Source organism: Thermobia domestica, chromosome 11 (genome assembly GCF_964235325.1).
Source record: "Thermobia domestica chromosome 11, izTheDome1.hap1.1, whole genome shotgun sequence".
Classification (NCBI taxonomy): Eukaryota; Metazoa; Arthropoda; class Insecta; order Zygentoma; family Lepismatidae; genus Thermobia; species Thermobia domestica.
The window spans coordinates 12,774,450-12,795,165 of NC_137464.1; the positions used below are offsets into that span (position 1 = coordinate 12,774,450).

At 35.2% G+C, this 20,716-nt stretch overlaps 1 protein-coding gene across 1 annotated transcript; it reads left to right on the top strand.

Moving 5' to 3' along the window:
* Window positions 1-684: 684 nt before the first annotated feature.
* Window positions 685-18,273, top strand: Srp14 (signal recognition particle 14). Its single transcript, XM_081730068.1, has 4 exons — window positions 685-829; window positions 938-1,010; window positions 10,707-10,819; window positions 17,370-18,273. The coding sequence occupies exons 1-4, from the start codon at window positions 809-811 to the stop codon at window positions 17,484-17,486; spliced, it is 324 nt and encodes a 107-aa protein (XP_081586194.1). The 5' UTR covers window positions 685-808; the 3' UTR covers window positions 17,487-18,273.
* The last annotated feature ends 2,443 nt before the right edge of the window (window positions 18,274-20,716 follow it).

A 20,716-nucleotide genomic window follows, 5' to 3' on the forward strand; every position in this document is an offset into this window, starting at 1 on the left:
AATGTACAGGTAAAATTCAATTCTCTGCATGAAAAGACATAGTTATAAGAAAGAAATTTCTGAAGCAACACAATTAAATACAAAGTATATCAGCAGCATTGTAGGTTTACAAGTGTAAAATCATTACAAATGTTTTACGACGGACAAAATAAGTAAATGCATATGAAAGATGAATATATTAGACACTATTTTCCAGCGTTGGTGTATTTCTGCACGGTTAGAGAAGTTGTATTTTATATTTACAAGTACAGCGTTTAAATAACATTCGTGCTTTTAGTTGCCACATACCACAGTTTTATTTGTTTCCTGCACACGGCAATCGAGAAAGAATTGTAATTTTTCAACAATTACTTCTGGTAGCCAGAACCGTAGCGTCCAAAAATGGGGGCGGTAGGAGTTAGGGGGCCCGATCCAACCATATTATAGTTTATTTGCAATCCTGCCGTCAAAATTTTAGGGGGGTAGTAAACATCTAGTTCTCATGCCCCCATGGATACGGGGCTGCTGGTATCCCTTTGAAATTTATGTATGCCAAGTGAGTTATTTTCATGTCGCTCACTGCAAATTATTTAAGGATCATAAAGAGGGAAAATAATGAGAGAATTATAATTTTTCAACAATTTTTCGTGTAGTTTGCCAAAAGTTAACCTGCGCGAAAAAATTATAATTCACGTTCTCGAATTACTAAATCATCATAAATTCAACGACTGGCAACTCTGAAACATACGGTGCCTGGTTGTCAATTATTTTGCAAGTGGAATAGTGTCTGCAATTGACGGAAATTAATTTTTTTTATATTTGTCAAAATATGTTGCTGGAAAACGATTCAGTAAGTATACAATCAAAATCTTTTCCTTTTCCTAGGTATAAATAGAAATATATTTACTTCTTCCTTCATAAGAGATATTATTACTGACAGTTTGTTTACATATTTCAGTTTCTCAACGAGCTGACGAAAATGTACAAGCGCTCGAGATTACAAGGATCAGTTTTGGTTACAATGAAACGATGTAAGTATTTCTGTTCTTATTCATTGTTTTTGTATATAGTACTTTTTTAAGAGTTTTGTCGCCGTGATTCGAAATGAACAGAGTCGGGCAAAATGACATGAGAAAAAAAAAAAAAAAAAAAAGGATGGGGATTTAACTTTACAATGCCCGCTCCAGCTGGTATACTCATTCAAGAACGAGAAATGTAAATTTTATGAAAATCGATTATCCCTACTCTACTTATTCCTATCTTTCTATACTCTACTATACGATGTCATTTTAAAGCGACCTCACTTATCGGTGTAGGTGGAGCGTGTATTGTGAAGTTTCCCCAAAGGAGTGGGGTTAAATAAGGAGATAAAGTTTAATCCTAGATTATATGAATTCGCATATTGATGTGATAGTAGGTAAACAGGCAATGGAGCATAATATGACAGTGCTTCAAACGCACTGTCTTATTAACTAACCTAGGGCATTAGGATTAGAAATTATACTTCTGGGCTTTCGTCATGTATAGCCATCTTATGACGTCCCTAGGCTATCACACTGCCAGAGGAAAGGGAAGGAAGAAAGCAGCCTGGGACCTATATATTAGATATCATCCCGGCATTTGCCTGGGCTAAACTGCCGCAGATGGCGGCCCTGGATAAGACCTACATGAATCTATTTTCAGCGTTGTATTACAGCTTACCTGTTCTGAATTTCATATGTCTTATTTACAATTATCCTTGTTTCATTTTTGGCCTTTATTTAGTCACGTGGTATTTAATCCACTTTGCACACACAACTTGATTCATAAAAAAAAAAAAAAAAAAAAAAGTGATTCACTTACGAAATATTGCTCAGCGAGCGAAAGGGGTTAAAAGCACCGCAAGGCTCATTTTGTTACACCTTGATCCCCATTATAATGCAGCTGCATACGTCTGCTAAGTTAGTTAATAGCAGTGGGTTTGAAGCACTGTCAGAGTATACTGTAGTGCTACCTCACCTAATATCACATCATTCAGTTAACACATACAGTCCATAGTTTAACTTAGGTTTTCTCCCTTATTAATCACCCTACAGTAATGACCTTTCTGACGTTTGTTACTTTCATTATCACATTTAGTCTGACTCTGTTCATTTCTCTGTAAATTTTGTATTTTTGGGGCCTCCACCTGTGGTAGTTAACCCTTTGCCTGATGGTAATGCGGAGAACCTCACTTAAGATGGCTGCCCTGAAAAAGGTTTTACGCCTTTTCGACTGAGTGTTCCCACGGCAGAGTTGGCAAAAACCATGTTTTTTATTAAAAAAAAAAAAAACAACAAAAAACCCGGTTATTTTGGTTTAGATCCTTTTCCTAGCCAGGTTTTTTTGGTTTCATTTGCTCTATGTATTTATATCACGTATGGACATAAATAAGTTTGTTTCGCCTTGGTGTTATTATACAACAACCGGATTTTGCTGGAAGGGGTCACATAAGCTTAAAGCGGAATCCAAACCGCTTCTCGGATTACATCCGAGAGAAATTGTCCTCCGTTTGAACTCGAAACCGGGACTAAAAATTGGCCACAAATGCGATACGTCTGCTGACTCACTCACGAAGGACTCCTGATAAAAGTACGTTGTACTGATCTTTACATACTCGTTAATATGATTGTTTAGAGTTATTTCAGAAGGAAAAAAGATAAACAGTTGCACAAATGAAACCATTATACAGAATTACATATGGACAATTTCAAAGTACTAGAGAATACAGAAGAACTAACTTAATCCAAATTAGTTCACTACGACTTATATTAGTCCAAGTTAAAGAAGTACAATGACTTAATTTGCATATCAGTAAGAAAAGTGAATAAAGATACGAATTATTTGAGTTCACTTTGGCTCTGACCCATTTATACATATATAGATACCGAAGATACTTCTGATTTCAATAAATGCCTCTCGTAGGGTTTGTACCCCCCCCCCCCCCAAAAAAAAAGTACGGCATTTCGATGTATTTTATCAATAGTAACATTATTAAAACGAAACAATATTTAGAATTCTTTGATTGCAATTGCATAACAATAATAACAAAGGGGGCGCGGTGGCTCAGTAGTAGAGCGTTCACCTCCGGTGCTTGGGGTCCCTGGTTCGATCCCAGCTCGCGCCGTGTGGACTTTGTGGTAGACAAACACTGTTCTCGTGGGTTTTCTCGGAGTTCTTCCGTTTCCTCCCACTTCATTCCACCATTTCATTCATTTCTTATCTTCACCGTTTCCTTTAGCCTAATCGGCATAACCGTGGGATGTAAGACAAAGATTTCATTTCAATAAAAAAAAAAAAGATACTATAATATTTTTATTACTTTGTTGCATGAAGCATGGTGAATAGTTTTCAGCGGTATCCCTAGTTATAGTTACAACCTGTGAAGTCACATGTTTTGAAAGAGTTTTGCTAAAACAAGCATATTTAAAATATTTATGATACGATACACCGTATTTTGTAATGAAAGGAGCTTTAAGGAATTTTCTTGTTTTTTTATATCCTGATGGGAGTCCATTTAGGTAAATGTATGTAAGCTGGTTTGTTGTTCCAATATCATCACTAAATCCATCCTTTGCTGCTAGCCTTTTCTCCACCACATTAGTAACCACTGAACCGTAGCATTCGCATATGACCTCAGACAATAATAGCATACTCAAACAAAACATCATTAACTTTACTGCAAAAGAGTATTGTCTCGGAAATCTGTTATTGCAACTTTAAAGAGAGTCTTCAATAAAATAAAAAAAAGTCCTTTATTTCTTGAGCTGGTTACCAAGTTCTGCACAGATTTAATGAAAAGCTTGTATTCATAATAATAATAATAATAATAATAATCTATCCTGATCTATATCTATCAAAAACTGATATTGGAATATACTTACAAACTCAAAGAAGTTTGAAAGAAGACGGAAAGTCCTTCTGTGCTTGCTCAACGGAAACGTTACTTATTGGAAAAAGTTAAAAATTACAAATTAGACAAGAATTCTGACCTAGAGACTATCTGTTTCAAGAAGCTTGCCTCAGCATCAGACTCATGTGTATAAACTTCAAATTGTTCCAGAAGAGAATTTAAAAACTTTTGGGTATTCTTCGAAAACGTGTGTTATTAAAGCAATATCAGCCTCTTTTTCCTCTGGTTTACTCTTTTTTTTTCTTTCTTTTGTGCCATTTCTCAGAATTTTTGTACTGATGGCTTGGCCTATTAATGGAATTCCATAAAAATGCCCGGTTTCACATATAGAAACGATCATTTTTGTGCTCTTAAAAACTGATCTGGTAGCACCTTTATGTTGTGAGCCATATTTTCCACACTTCAATCGTGTTAATTTCTGAAGACTTGTTCATTTGAAGCTTTGGACCAAACTGAACGTAGTCCATGAAACAGTAAGTGCCCCAAGGTAAATAATCGGTATTCTGCCTAAATTTTGATACTTTACTCAACAATCAATAAGTATCACTTAATAATATAATGACACAAATATTGTATTTTGAGAGAAGTCGATCTCTTAGAGCAAAGTGACCAGGACGTTTTTCACAAGCGCTGACTAAAGTTTCATAATCTGCTTTTTCCTCTGGTAATTTTTCTGCACAGGCGCGGCAAATTTTCTGCGATCATATCGCAGATCGCGGCATGTTCTGCAATGGGGTAACAAACTATATATATTTAAAAAAAAATCCAAAACAGGTTGCCTACTGATACTGGAAATCAGGGTTGGCAAAAACCATGGTTTTTATTGAAAAAACCAAAAAACTAGGTTTTTTGGTTTAAATAATATACTCTATGTATTTATATTAGATATGAACAGAAATTAGTTTGTTTTGCCTTGGTGTTATTATACAACAACAAGGTTATGCTGGAAGGGGTCACATAAGCTTAAAGCGGAATCCAAACCGCTTCTCGACTTACATCCAAGAGAAATTGCCCATTTGGACACGAAACCTGGACTAATTGTTCACAAATGCGATTGCCGATTCACTCACGAAGGATTCCTGATAAAAAAATACGTTGTACTGATCTTTACATAGGCCTACTTGTTAATATAATTGTCAAGAGTCATTTCAAAAGGACAGAAAGATAAACAGTTACACAAGTGAAAGCATTATACCAGAATTATATATAAATCGGAAAACTCCCGCCTTAGCCATTGGGAAAATCCTGTTATTACTTTAAATGTATTTGTACGTAAAATTTTAAGGTCAACGTATCATAATCACTACGCTAAAACTGAGATATTAAATTACAAATTTGGTATGTAGATATCATTCAATAAAATTAAAGTCAAATCCAAGTTGATGTTGGAAGCTACGTAGGCAATTGATAAATTTTGCCAATTTCTATATATATATTTAAGCAACCTTGGCTTTATAGAACAACAGGCATTCATTCCAGTAGAAATATATAATTTGGTTTCATTTCGTATGTTTAGGCTTAAAATTCTTATGAAATACCAACGTTATCACGGAGAAGACTTTCGCTTAAAGAGAGACCTCGAATCGCTACTTGGTTTACACTTGAAAGATGGGTTGTGGTTCGACCGAGAATTGAACACGGGACCCCTTGATTAAAAGGTGAAAAGTAGATAAACGTAATGCGGATGGTTTGATATGTGGAAACGTCACCACGAAGTTCACACAATTTAAAGCATTTTTCGTTCTTTTTTCTTTTTCTTTTTTCTGGTTTAAACCAGTTTTTTTGAAAAACCAGCTGGTTTAAACCAAGGTTTAAAGCAGCCAACCCTGTTGGAAATACTTGAATTGTACTGGAATTTAATTTTGATACTGGAAATACTGGAATTTTGATCTACACACTGGAAAAATCATGAAACTGATAATTTGTCAACAATACTTTTTTTTTTGTAATTGTTTTAATCGTCTTAGAAACAATTTTGTTTTCATTGAGATTGTAAATTTTTGGAAAGCAAGATTTGTATACATTTTGTAATTAGACATTTAAAGCAATTAACCCTTTAAAAAATGTTAAAAAATCATCGTATTTCAAAAAAATGAAGGCTAACTAAATTTATTAAAAATAAAATATTCTTTTGATCGTAAAACAATTACAAACCTAAAATCATGAGTGTGATTATTCCTAAATAACTTCTTTTTTTAAAATTAAAAAAAAAAAAAAAAAAAACATTGTATTAAGTACAGGAATTTTGCTAATAGTTTTAACTGAATATACTGGAATTTTGAAAATGAAACTCAGTAGACACCCTGCAAAAGAAACATTCATAAACTTATATATTTAAAAAAAAAATGTTGCTTTTGTAGTACAACCTCTTCGAGTAATTATAGGGGAATTTAGGTCTAACTACAATACAATAATATACGCGAGTGAAATGTGATAACCCACAAATGTGTGTTCATCAAGATTTTACGAACACTTACATTTTTTCGAACATTTTTCGTTGAATCATTTTTTTTTTTTTTTTTTTTTTTTTTTTTTTTTTTTTTTTTTTTTTAAAGAACCAAGGTTTAAACCAGCCAACCTGCCCCACCTTGAATCGAACCCTAACCTTGGACGCATATGTTGTAGTAGTGGAGGGAAATAAAGAAATGTGGAGCGAAAAGTAATAAGAGGAGAGTTGTATTTGAACCAAATATGGTGAAATAGGGCAAACTTCTGGGTGCTGTCGCATTTTGTGGGGGCATAATTATGTAAAATTCACGGAATAAATATGTTGCTTGATTTCACAATAGGATTTTACAAGTAATCAAAATGTATCGGTATCTTTCCTCTTTCATGTATAATAAAGTAGTAATATGAAATGGAAAGTGTGCTCTTTAGCACGTAACACTATAAGAAAGACACGATTAAGTGAAGTGCTATGTGAAGGGAGTGTACAAAATGATCATAGAATTGTCGCAAAGCTATACCACAGACAGGGCATTTGTTTTATGCCATATAGGTTTTTTTTTTTTTTTCACTATCCTCTTTCATGCGTACCTCATTGTCGCTGACGTGCTTGCTCCTACTGACGCACTCTTCGCTGCCGCTCGGGCCCCCCAGATGCGCTCCTGCCCTGACTTGGTTGACCCTTTGTTTCCCAAAGAATGAATTTATGAAGAGAAAGAAAACAATAAAGTTTCAACGTCAATTAGCTATACAGTTTCAGAGCGAATGAAAATCCTGGAAATAATTTAAACTCCTGTCCTTAGATGGCTTGCAAAGTTCATACTAAAAGATGGTTTCCTTCTAAATCCAATAGGCTGCACGGAGAAAAGAGTTAAAACTGTGGTTTCGCACTCAAACCACTGGGCCGGAAAGGTTAAGTTGCATTTTTAAACTTTTACAACCAAAGATCTTTTACTAAAGCATTTGGCATGCAGTCCACCTGCGCTGACCACTCGACTGTTTGTTTTATATGGTAAGCGGCATCTTAGGCTTTTACGTTTAAGATATCAATTTGATCCATCTTTAGTCGACCATAGTCCGCCAATGGTATATTTTCTCAAGGCGAGTAAGGTTCATTTTGAAAGTCTTACTAAGTCTATTCAGATATTTAATAAAAACCCAAACATTGGGGTTTTAAAAAAGCATTATTTTGTGCTTTTTACATAGACGATAACATTAATTCCACATTAAATTTTCACGCCTCTTTGTGACCTTTGCGTGACCAATACGATTTTTCGTATGAAGTCACGTAGTACCTTAACATATATAAGTTTCATTGGATTATCTGGTGGGGACATATCCTATGCGAAATGAACCTCATCCTTTATTACTTCCATCTACTCAATTTTACCTGCAACTTTTAAGATGGAAAGTCGATAATAAATACAAGTCTGTAATTCACTAACTGGAGATTTGCCAAACTATTCACCATGTTTGTAGTAACTTCCTTCATATGTATCAAGGAACTTACTTTAAGTACGTGTCTTATGTCGAAAAGTGTAAATCTTTTGCAGGAAAATATAGACGATTAGTGAAAGAATTTTAATTTTTGAATATTCTCCGTTTGAGTCATTTCATATCAAATTAACTCAGTTTTCAAACCATTTCTATCTTGTATGTTGATAAAAGGAGGAAAGATCAAATTTTTGAATATTCTCCGTTTGAGTCATTTCATATCAAATTAACTCAGTTTTCAAACCATTTCTATCTTGTATGTTGATAAAAGGAGGAAAGACCAAATTTTTGAATATTCTCCGTTTGAGTCATTTCATATCAAATTAACTCAGTTTTCAAACCATTTCTATCTTATATGTTGATAAAAGGAAGAAAGACCAAATTTTGGAATATTCTCCGTTTGAGTCATTTCATATCAAATTAACTCAGTTTTCAAACCATTTCTATCTTATATGTTGATAAAAGGAGGAAAGACCAAATTTTGGAATATTCTCCGTTTGAGTCATTTCATATCAAATTAACTCAGTTTTCAAACCATTTCTATCTTATATGTTGATAAAAGGAAGAAAGACCAAATTTTGGAATTTCTCCGTTTGAGTCATTTCATATCAAATTAACTCAGTTTTCAAACTATTTCTATCTTATATGTTGATAAAAGGAGGAAAGACCAAATTTTTTAATATTCTCCGTTTGAGTCATTTCATATCAAATTAACTCAGTTTTCAAACCATTTCTATCTTATATATTGATAAAAGGAATAAAGACCAAATTTTTAACACACCAGATTCATAAACATAAAGAGTGAAAAAGTGAATGACTCGAATCCGGGATTCTCAGTAGTAGAGGGTTCACCACTTGTGCATAGTGTCTTTGATTCGATCCCTGCTCGCGCTAAGTGAACTTTGTGGTGGACAAACACTGTGTGCTTGGGTTTTCTCGGGGTTCTCCCATTTCCTCCCATTTTATTCATTCCACCATTCCATTCATTTCTCATCATCACAGTCTCCTTTAGTCTAACCGGCATAAGTGTGGGCCGTACAACTGAAAGATTTCATTTCGAATCCGGGATCTCCGGCATACCTCACATCTACCGAGGGTCTGGTGTGTAAAAAATTCGTTTGTTTTCTCATTCATTAATGTATATATGAAATTAAAACCGTAAAAGTGTGTTCTCAATATGTGGACACTGAATTGTTCAAACACTGCAGCTAGGCTCTGCTACAAGCCATGAGGTCTGAGTGGAGAGCTCCGACTTCGAGAGTGGGAGAGTGTGTGTGTGGCTGTTCTGGAAGGCGTAGTGGTTAACACATCGTCACGTTATGCCGGAGATATCGGGTTTGAGTCTCGATCCAGCCATTCACTCTGTGTGCAATTCTATCGTACTTTACTAGATTTTGGTGAAATTTGGTACAGTTCTTGGTACCACTGGAAAATGACAAGCTCTGATATTTCAGATTGAATGTAAACTGGTTTTGAAATTACAGACCCCCAAAGTTCTCAGAATTTACCAAAAATTGCATGATATTTGTTCGATTGCTATTTTAGCTATTTACTGCGTAAACATCCGGTTTCTAGTTATGAAATACATTATAACCCATTTAAGTAGAGTAACCTATTTAAATATACGGCTTTGCGCCCAGACGTCAAGTACAAAGCAGTGATTCAATGAAAGCACGCCTTTCTTAACGCACATAACCATCATCGCTGTCAGTTAGTAAGAAGAAATCCCATTTTCGCCTAAAGTTCGTTTATCCTGTTGACCTCGCGAATTCGCGTGAGAATGTTGAGTTTTTTGTTAAAACATGTGAAAAAATATTTCTTAACCAAGTTTATAAATTCTAAAATAAAGCTGTTAATTTTTAAAAAATCAACTTTCAATTAATTGTATATTGTAAGCGGAGATTGAAATAGACAAAGGAAAGAGAAGAAAATTATTATTCCAAGTTAAAAATCAAAATATATTTCCTTAAAACCTGTGTACAAATGTCTAATAAAGTTTGCACTTTCATTTTTTTTCTGTAACTAATTGAAATAGTGAAAAATTGTTTTACGAGGCGCATCCAGAAAGTCAGTTTCCCACGCGTCCCATAGATAGGAAACCGTATGTTGCGCGGAACGACTGCGTTCACGTGAGAGAGTAAGGTCCTAGCATGGCGCATGCGCCAACAGAACGTCCCTAGTGCTCTCAGTAGCGTCGTGGCAGGGTTGAAGGTGGACTTCCTATTCCAACTCCCGCCGCGTGTAAAGTGCGAGCAATAATAAAGTTTTTAAATGTACAGAGCATAATCCGATTGAAATCCATCGTCAGCTGTGCTAGGTCTACGGGCCTAACGTCATTAGCAAGCAGATGATGCATTGCCTGCCCACACACAGCTCTCCAGATAACAGATCTGCAACAGTTCGGCTGGAACATTTTGGATTATCCATCGTATAGCCCGGACATCGCTCAGAACGATTACCATCTGTTCTTACATCTCAAGAGATTCCTGTCAGGTCAGCATCAGCATTTTCAGAATGACGGAGAGGCGGAGGAGGTTGTCAAACAGTCTCTCCAATCTCAGGTGGCCGAGTTGTATGACACAGGTATAGACAAGTTGTTCCCACAGTATGACAAAAATCTGAATCCCGGTGGTGGATATGATGAAAAACAGCTAAGCACATCCTGTATCTGGTACAATAAATTTTTCCATTCAATTGTGTTTTGTTTCTGTTCAAGGCCTGTGGAAAAGTTACTTCCTGGATGCGCCTCGTAAGTACTGTTACGATGTAGTAATCGTATTATGAAGGAATACTGATTTGATTTATTTCTCGAAATTTTAGAAACTAGCTGATTAACATATGAATGTGCCTGTTGCAGATGATGGTAGAGCAAAGCCCATTCCTCGAGCAGGGAAGAAACCTCTTCCTGAACCAACTGAGTTTACGTGTTTAATGCGAGCAAAATTGAGGAACAGGAAAATAAGCACAGTGGTAAGCAGTAGTGTTAATATCTTTCCTTTTTATCTTTTCCCTCTGGGAGAGAAATTTAGTCTTGCTTCTTAAAAAAAAAAAAGAAAAAGAAAAAAAAGAAAAAAAGTACCTCAGCATATATTGCCTATTTATTACAAGTTACGTAACACAAAATTCCAAACTTTTCAGGAGAGGCTTTTGAAAGTTTTGAAACGCGGAGAAAACAACTTGTCGCAAGAACAACACAAGTGCTCTCTAGCGCCCAGTTTTGGAAGCACGTCTGATTTTTTTTTTTTTTTTTACCAGAGATAAAAATCAAGGTTAGCTTTCATTTTCTGTCCGTAAGTCAATAAGAGGAATTTTTGAGCTATGTCGCCCTTGAAATAAACAGGCGATATGCTCTGGAGTGTATGGTGGTTAATTTTCCCAAGAGTTTGGTCTAATTATTTTCATTTTTTAAATTTTTGTTAGAGCTCAATTCGTCATCATTATTATGGCCACGGTGTGTCAGTGGTAGAGTTATCACTTCTGGTGCGAGGGGTGGTTCGATTCCTGACCACGCAAGTTTGTGGTGGACAGCATCGTATCCGTGAGCTCTTGGCTGTATGGTTAGTGTGCGCATCTTTGGCGTGGGAGACACGAGTTCGATTCCCGGTGGGAGCTATTGTGGTTCGAATCCCTCGCAATAGAAGAAGAAATTTTGAGAAATTAAGATAAAACTCCCTTACCATTACTACAACAGTATACTATATAATATGCGAGGGCAGAAGCCAGAAGGTAGTGGGTACAATCTCAAGAGTGTAACGGCGAAAGTGTGTATATTTTTTTTACTTGCTGCAACAGCATTGTCAGAATGAACTTAAAAAGAATGGAGAGATTGAGCGGGGTAAGTATGATTGTTCGTACATGTAAAGTAAATATTTTTATCCGCACCTTTATCTGTTTCTCGCAAAAATTCGCAGAATATTATCTCTCTGTGACTTACAGTTCCCGAGATATGGCTCCTTAAATCTCCCGAAATTCAAACTTTTTTTTAAAGCCAATATCTGGGGAACGGTAGCCAGTTGGGCAGTGGTCACTGGTTACTATTTGGTACCAACATGTTCACCATCCTTTTAGATATAGACCAACACCAATATGATCTTTCTTTGACTTACGGTTCCCGAGATATGGCTCCTTAAATCTCCAGAAATCGATACTATTTTTGTCAAATATCTTGGGAACGGTAAATCATAGCGAGATGATATTTGGTGTTGATCAATACCTAAGAGGATGGTAAGCATTTTGGTACCAATATTAACTGGTAGCCACCGGTTACAATTTGGTACCAAAATGTTCATTATCTTCTTAGGTATTGGTCAACACCAATATCATCTCTCTATAAGTTCCCAAGATATGATTCCTTATGTCTGCGGAAATCAGACATATTTGGCCAATATCTTGGGAACGGTAAGAGTGATGCGAAAAATTCCATCAGTTTCTCAGGTAGTTTTTGATGGTATCGAATGGAGGGCTCAAAATTTGAAAAAAAAAAATCGCAAAAACAGTCACACACACACAAACAGATATAGAGAATTCAGTAACGAACTTTTTAAGTTCGTTGAAAATTTGTGAGAGCCCACATATGCAGATTATATTGATTCACTTTGAGTTTTGTTTGTATTTTATGGACTATATGGCTTATGAATCTCCGTAGGTTCATCCCGCAGAAACAGAAGCCTGTCGGTAAATTCTATCTACCTATGACTTTTACCTACCCTGCTTTATATTATCCTGACATTTTTGGGAAGGAGGGGGGCTGCCCAAACCTCTTTTTTAAGGGCTTTCTAAGTGAAACTCTGCACTGAATTTTAAAGAATGAACAGCTGTGATAGGGGTGGGATCAACTCTTTCAAAGTCAGTAAATGTAGAAATTATTTCAGCTGCAATAAATGTTAGATATTTTAAAAAAAACGGCTGTTGCATGCATCTCTCAAGTATATGACCTTTGAAATATTCATAACAAACGTAAACAAACCTTGCTATTCATATTGCAATTCTAGCTTATGATTTTTCCTATTTGTGCCGTAACTTTCAACGAGAAGTTATAGGAATAGGTAAGAAATTTAATAACAATAAGATTAATGTTAATAATAATAATAATAGTAATAAAACTGTGGAAAGGAATCGGAATATAAAACTAGATCGTAGGAAATTGTGGTTTTTGCTTGGCAGGAAGTAGAGTACAGTGGCGGTATTTCTGCTGCGCTGAAGTAGGCGTTTTCTGAAACCATATGGGTAAGTTTTATGTTGTATGTCATTCTGTGTAGAATACCACAAAACAACAGACCCTTTTGTCGTAAAGGGTATCGTGAAATTCTAAAGTAAAAGTAAGGAAGATTCTTGATACGCATTTCCACGCTTGTGAGCAAATTGATGTATCATTGGCAGCCGATTGTTACTTTAGTGGCAAGATCGATTGCATCTTACATTACTAATAATTGGGTTCAGTTTAAACATGTGGGGAGAAACTATTGTATTTTGTATGTGATAGTTTTATTTTTTTTTTTTATAAGTTCGGACATTTCTTTTATTGTAATGAAGTTGACTAAATGGAATAATTTTGCATGCATTGGACAACTTTTCTAATTTCTTTATTCATATAATACAATGATGTATTTTTCTTAACATCTCTAAGAGCATGGAGTAGTTTCAGCAGTGATTTACTCATGCAGCGTGCTAAGAGTCGTAGAGCAATAAGCTAATAAGAGACTGCTTACAGATGACGCAAGAATAAAAACTGTAACATTTGAGGTAGTGGAGAATACGATTTTTAATAAGAAACTAGCTGAACCTGCTCTCTATATATAGCACATCATTTACATATGAGCATGAATCTCTTTGTCATTTATCTCTACATGTCCCTGTACAGACATAAGTGATAGACATCTTGATAAAAATTGGCAAGGGGTGCCATAAAGGGGAGATTTTTTCGATTATTTGTTTTAATATCTTGCACCGTTCGCAAGATTCGAGCCTACTTCCGGTTGGGGTTTCTAATTCATCTACAATCAGTGTTTTCTTTCTCCTTGCATGCAATATTTAATAAGCAAATACATTACACACACGATTAATTATTATGTCAGTGATATATAGTGTTCATTGGGCAAAACACTCCAAATAATAAAGATTCATCTTACAGAGGAAGAGAGGGAGATTATATATCGAACTGGAAGATGATTTATATACTAACCGCAAGCATTAATGACGCCTATTACGAAACTGTAATAAAAAGTTTCCGAATGCACATACAGTGCGAGTTACATGAATATACAAGGTGTCCAGAAAATCCGTTTCCAACTATATACTACTTGACCCCCTTACCTTTTGCAATTTTTAAGTTGGACCCCGCCTGAGACATTATGGGTGCCCCGGGACAATATTTTTTGTTTTGATACGTTGTACTTTTAAAATGATCACACATGTGTTTCCCTATTTCGGCATCTGTCTCATCGTTTGCGGTTTCTAGGGGTGGAAACGGATTTTCTGGACACCCTGTATATTCAAATAATCCGCATAGTATGTGCTGCATTCGAAAAATTTTTATTACAGTTTCGTAATAGGCATCATTAGTGCTTTCGATTGGTATATAAACCATCTTCCACTTCGATATATACTCTCCCTCTCTTCCTTTGTTAGACTGGAGAAATGGTTATACTTCGTTTTTCATTATCATTTGGCCATGAAACAAACGCGGGAGAGATATACTACCCCCGTTTACAATTATGTGGTGTTGAAATATATAACTCGTAGGATATGATACTTTACTTTTTTAAAATCCCAACTCTTCCAGTATACCCCTAAAAAATGTAATAAAGAAATAACGGCCACTTCTTTAAATATTCAATTAGAACTGAACAATCTACACAAAATTTCAATTGATCAGTGAAAGCGGCATTTTTCTAGAACCTATGATTCCCAAAATCTCACTGTCGAAAAAATGGCCACAAACATATAAACTTTTCTTGACTACAAAACATATAAACGTAGCTTTTTAATATAGAGCACGCTCGTCACCGCACATGAACTGGAGCGCGCGCTGTGCAGCTGGACCTGAAAAGAAGAACATATATTAAAGCTAGCGTTCATTTCTGCACAGAAAACGCGAGGGTTTTACGTTGTAATTGTCGAGAAGTTATAATTTTATACTAGTGATTTTTCCCCATCTCACATTATTTTAAGTATGCATACATTGTGAGAAAAGATCATATTAAAATTCGCTTATATTAAGTATAATTTGCCCGAGTTCGATCCTTACACACATTTTTTCCCATGGCTACAATGTGTATGTGTGCAAATTTTTCATGTTACTTTTCTATCATATTTAGTGCTCGAAATCTTGTGTTCCTATTCGAAAACCCTATTGCTTTCAGTTTTCTATACAATTGATGCTGCAAGTGTCAGAAGAAGCACGTAATATCTAATTCCTAATACCGGGAAACTTCCTAATATTCTTCATTCCACTTTGTATCTTATTATAAATGGTGCCTGTTCATGGGAAGAACCTTAGTCATCCGTAAAAACCGCTTAAGTGCCTGACATACTAAAAATAATACAAAATTTACCATTTTTCTTTTGCTTGTTTTTCATAAGTGAAAGAAGATAATGAAATGCAACTTACCACATTCATAGATAATGTTATTCTATATAAACCTGAAGAATTTTCAGCGTTGCATCCATAGAAATTACAGTGTTGCCGGTACAGTATTACTAGAATAACATTTCCCCCAAATCTAACCTTGTAAGTTAAGGCAGCGACTAGGGGAACGAACACAACTGCATTTGATTACGTATCATCTCGTCTTCGAATCCTGTGAACTACTTTTTTAATAATAGTTGTATTTAATTTGTAATAAACAAAATAGTTTTAACATACAGTTATTAAAATTAAATAATAATTAGAATTATTAAAATTAAATAATAATTAAAATTATTAAAATTAAATAATGTTTTTTAAAAGTAGTTCACAGGATACCAAAACGTAATCAAATGCAGTTGAATTCTTTCCTCTAGTCGCTGCTTTAATTAGATTTTTGGGGAAATGTTATTCAAGCAACACTGTAATTTCTATGAATGGAACGCTGAAAATTCTTCAGGTTCATATTTTCTGTTGTAGAAAATCTATTATTGTGGTAAGTTGCATTTCATTATCTCCTTTCACTTATGAAAAACAAGCGAAAGAAAAATGGTAAATTTTGTATTATTTTTAGTAACGAAAAACAAGCGAAAGAAAAATGGTAAATTTTGTATTATTTTTAGTAACTTATGTCAGACTCTTAAGATGGTATTCCTTAACTCTTAAATTTTGTGGCTGAAGGAAGTCTTGTTTTATGAATTATGAATAGGTATAAATACAGCGAAATTGAAAGAGAAAAAATTGCAACTGGGCTGAAGATAAAACCATTTCTCCTTTCTGTTGTACAATCCGTGAAACATTACAGTATCCGATATTTCTCCAGAGCATTTACACATATTCCCACTATCGACGACAGTGTTCAGGAAATTTTTGCCACATAAACTGTACCACAATATACATCTGTTGGATTTGGATAATACAGTTACTATATACGTTATAGAACACTTGATGGTTGATTGATGAACGTCTGTTGGAGATAGAGGAATTAACTATTATGTTTTTTTTATACCATTGCCTATGCGAGATGAATTCGATTAATATAGATCCGTTAGATTGTCTAAGCAGAATAGATGTAGTTATGGTACTGTTTACAGTTTGCTGAATTAGCGGAGTCAATGTCCTGAAAAGGAGAAAAGTACAGGGTGTACCAGAAGTAGTGACTCACCTTTTGACTGATCAGTACATTCTTATTATAAACAAGAATGGCATGAAACAAAATTATAGGTACAGGGGAATGGTGTAATAATCAAGTGCTTTACAGTATCTAATCCCTATTCTCCATTTAGAGGCCTATCTGGTGACCATTAACATCGATGCATGCGTGCATCCGGAGACGCACATTTCTGCACGCCTCTCGGCACATCTGAACGAGAATGTTGTTGAATTCCTCGGTGATTCGTGCCGTTAATTCCGTAACACTGTTTATGGGTCTTTGCATATACCTTGTCCGTCAAATGTTCGCATAGGAAGAACTCGAAAGAGGTGAGTGTCTGGTGACCGTGGTGGCCACTCTGCTGTTCCCCAACGACCAATCCATTGTCTGGGGGAAGATGTTGTTCAAAAAGTCACAGACAATCCAGGTAAAATATGGTGGAGCAAAAAGGAAAAACACCATTACACCACAACACAAACAAACAACATCAGTCATACAGCCTAACCTACTGCACCTAACAGCAAGTGAGTCACCATTTCTGGAAACACTCGGTATGTAGTTTGTCTTGAAAATAAGTGTCTATTAGCAAGATAAGTTGTAAACTTCTATTCTGTCTCTAGCTCAGTCGCATATTTCACTGTGAATTTTTTGTATTATGTTCTATAAAACTTCCTTTAATTTTATACTTTTAATTGTTACAATACTAATGCTGTTTTAATGAAATTGTACTTTCGTTTTCGCAGGTTCATTCGAAAGATATGAACAAGTTTCAGTTGGCATACTTCAACCTTCTGAAGGGAAATTTGGATGGTTTGAAGAAGCTGAAAAAGTCCAAACCAAAAGCGAAAGCGTCACAATAAAAAGGACGGTATCATACTCGATCCCAAACGGGCGTGTGTGAGTGAACGGTTTTGTGTTTAATTCGGTGTGTACAGAATGAAAGTGGTTACGTGGTAATGATTGTATCTCATAAGTGTTTGACTAGACATGTATAATTGCATATTATTTCGAATTGCAAACGAATTTATCAGAAAGAATGACATTCAGCATCCATTTTTCTTTTTCTGAGCTACTATTTCAAGAAAATATTAAGTGGATTGAAATAGATTTTTTTTTTTTAAATTTCTAATAAGTATACAGAACTCGAAAAATTCCGAACGCCAGGTGGCGACTGGATATATGAGTCTGGCACTTTTTTTTTTTTAAGTTAGTAAGTTAGTATTTTACTTGGCAATAGTTCTGATTTTTGTGTACTTGGTTGGGTTATAACAATTATATTCGTTCTAAAGTTCGAAGTTTTCAGTTTATATATATAAGAATGTTTTTGTGACTATGTTATAGATTACTGGTGGAGTCATAGAGCAAATCAAAGGAAAAGCAATTTTGTAAATAGAATGTGTCTCGAAACGTACGGTTTTGCTGCTGCTTGTTCGTACGTGTAAACAGGTGATTGGAAGCTAGACAACAAACACTCTGCAAAGAGTTGTGAATCTTGTATCAAAGGCTGGTTTCACAACCACTGTTACTGTAAGCTACAGTAAAACCTGTCTTTAGTGAAATCGAACGGGACTCGCAAAATATTCCGTTAAAGATAGGTTTCCGGTTAACGAAGGTAATATATGCAAAAAATAAAAAATAAATAAATAAAAGCATTCGTATAATGGAAATACGGAGATAAATTAAAATATTATACGTACCTTAGTAATGAACAAACTCCATGGCTCTGGATAAGTAGCTTAACAAATAAAACACAGTTCTGACCAGAGCAGAATGAAATATATTAAAAACTATACTTACAATGTGTTACAATTTCAAGGACCTAACGTCCTCTTCATCAGACACCAACACATCAGACAGTGTTGGTGTCTGATGAAGAGGACGTTAGGTCCTTGAAATTGTAACACATTGTAAGTATAGTTTTTAATATATTTCATTCTGCTCTGGTCAGAACTGTGTTTTATTTTTTGTACCTTAGTAAATTTACAGTATTTATTTCTACTACGAATTAACCCATATACGCTCAAATTATTTTTCTCTAGTAGAGAAATTTTGTGAAATTTACCATATTGAGTCTATACCGTCCCAGAAGGAAAGTTATAAATGAATTTTCGTAAAATATATGTATTTTCAAACTTTTTTTTTTTTTTTTTTTTTAATGTTGCAATAACGCATCACTAAGCACATACCAATGAGATATCGGCAGAAACTTCTTCTAACGTCGCAAAATGCGTTCTTAAAGAAATTCCAGTGAAAATGTTTCTGTTTTACTTTGACATTGCTAAATATATATATATATATATATATATGGTTTATGTATGTGGTAATAGTAACAAACAACCCGCTAAACAATGAAATAATTCGAGTTACACATTGTACATTATACCAGAACGTTCAAAGGTAAATATAATACTTGAATCAATCGTTTCATAGTGTTCAAGCATCTATTGTTTGTGGAATATATCAAAGCATTTGTCGTGCAGGGCCACTTTGCATCTTCTGCATCTTTTCCTTGTTTGTAACTTGCATAACGTACACGTCAGTCTGTTTACCTATCTTATACTGTCCCTTATCATATCGCACTTCAGTAGACACTCTCTTTGATATAGGAGTTTTGACTCTTCCAGCCTTAGACTTGTGGGTTCCGTATTTCTTCAACAAAGAAAGTGTCACACATCTTCTAAATTCCAGGAAATCTATTAGTTTTTCACAGTATCTGTGCTCTCTTTTTTAGATAGAGAGAAAAAGCATTTTGAAGAGGAACAACAATCCTTCAAGTAAACAAAGATCACCACCACTTCTTACTTCTTATATTTGCTCTATAACACGCTACGTTTTGGTTAATGAGGTCAGTACCTTCCACATATTCATTCATTATATTTGCTAATAATATGCGGTTGAGGAATTGGTCTTCTTCCTCTTAGCTGCTGAATCCCGTGAGATTTCTTTCACTTACGCCACGCTTTCGCAAGTTTGATATTACAGACACCACTCCATTGTCGTTCCAACGACAAGTCAAAAAAGAGTCTCCACACGTTCGGAAGTCAAAAGAACCTCTCTCCTCTTTCCCTAAACCATTTGCAAGCTTCAGAGGACTTCCTTCTATTCTGTCAGTGCTATTCCGGTCAACCCTATACCACGCTCTGTGGAGGCAACTACAGCTTTAGTAGATAGGAGAAAGTTGTCTGCAAACACATGATTACTGACGCTGTCTCGTGGCAACGTGTTTACAAATTTCATTAGTACCCCTCAGCTAGAAAGAAGTTCGCCTTGTACTGGTTTGAGGTGCCTGGTACACTTCAAAATAAATTAGATAGCCCAGTCGAAGGTTCAGGCACCATATCTTATATTCTGCGTGTATGGGCTTCCCCATTATTAGATGCTTGAGACTGTTTATTTCATAATATGACAAAATGTACTGTACTCATATAAGCTTGGTGATGCGAAAACGCAACATGGGTTTTGCTCACGCAAGAATTCTAACACGAAACAAACTTAGTACAAAGCTGTACTGTAGTATATTATATTTATGTATTTTCTAATGAGTTATCAAACAAAACAAGATTTTTGATAAATTAGGACGTGTAAGTAATCTTTCGATGCCACGAAGTGCTGATTTTTTTTTTTTTTTTTTTTTACATCCACAAAGAGACATTTTTTTTCGTCAGCTTCCTCAAAATGTCTGAAATGTTGCGATAACGCAACACTAAGTGTATATGGGTTAATACACGCAAAAGTTGCAATGAACAGAAAAATACTGTGTACACGGTAACTTAATTTTTCCAATAGTCAAGGAAGGTTTTCTGTACACATCACTGCATGTCTGCCCAACTTTCCACAAAGACTTTAGTCTGAGAAATCAGACTAAAGCATATGAATGTCATTTCGACGTAAGACAAATTTTGTATTCCTTTAAACTTTTGACGGAATCTTGACAGGTCTTCTTCCAATTTAATGCCATATTTCCCTTCCTCCTCCTTTCAGACCTTTCATGTAATTCACAATTAAAGCGCATCTCTCTCTCTCTCTCTCTCTCTCTATATATATATATATATATACGTACGTTGTATCGGCTTCGGTTTGCACATCATTG

Excerpts from the sequence above, each read along its gene's own strand:
- Srp14 (XM_081730068.1), top strand. The coding sequence starts at position 809 with ATGTTGCTGGAAAACGATTCA. Across the intron at positions 830-937 it reads TGTTGCTGGAAAACGATTCA|TTTCTCAACGAGCTGACGAA; the intron begins GTAAGTATACAA and ends TACATATTTCAG. Across the intron at positions 10,820-17,369 it reads ACAGGAAAATAAGCACAGTG|GTTCATTCGAAAGATATGAA; the intron begins GTAAGCAGTAGT and ends TCGTTTTCGCAG.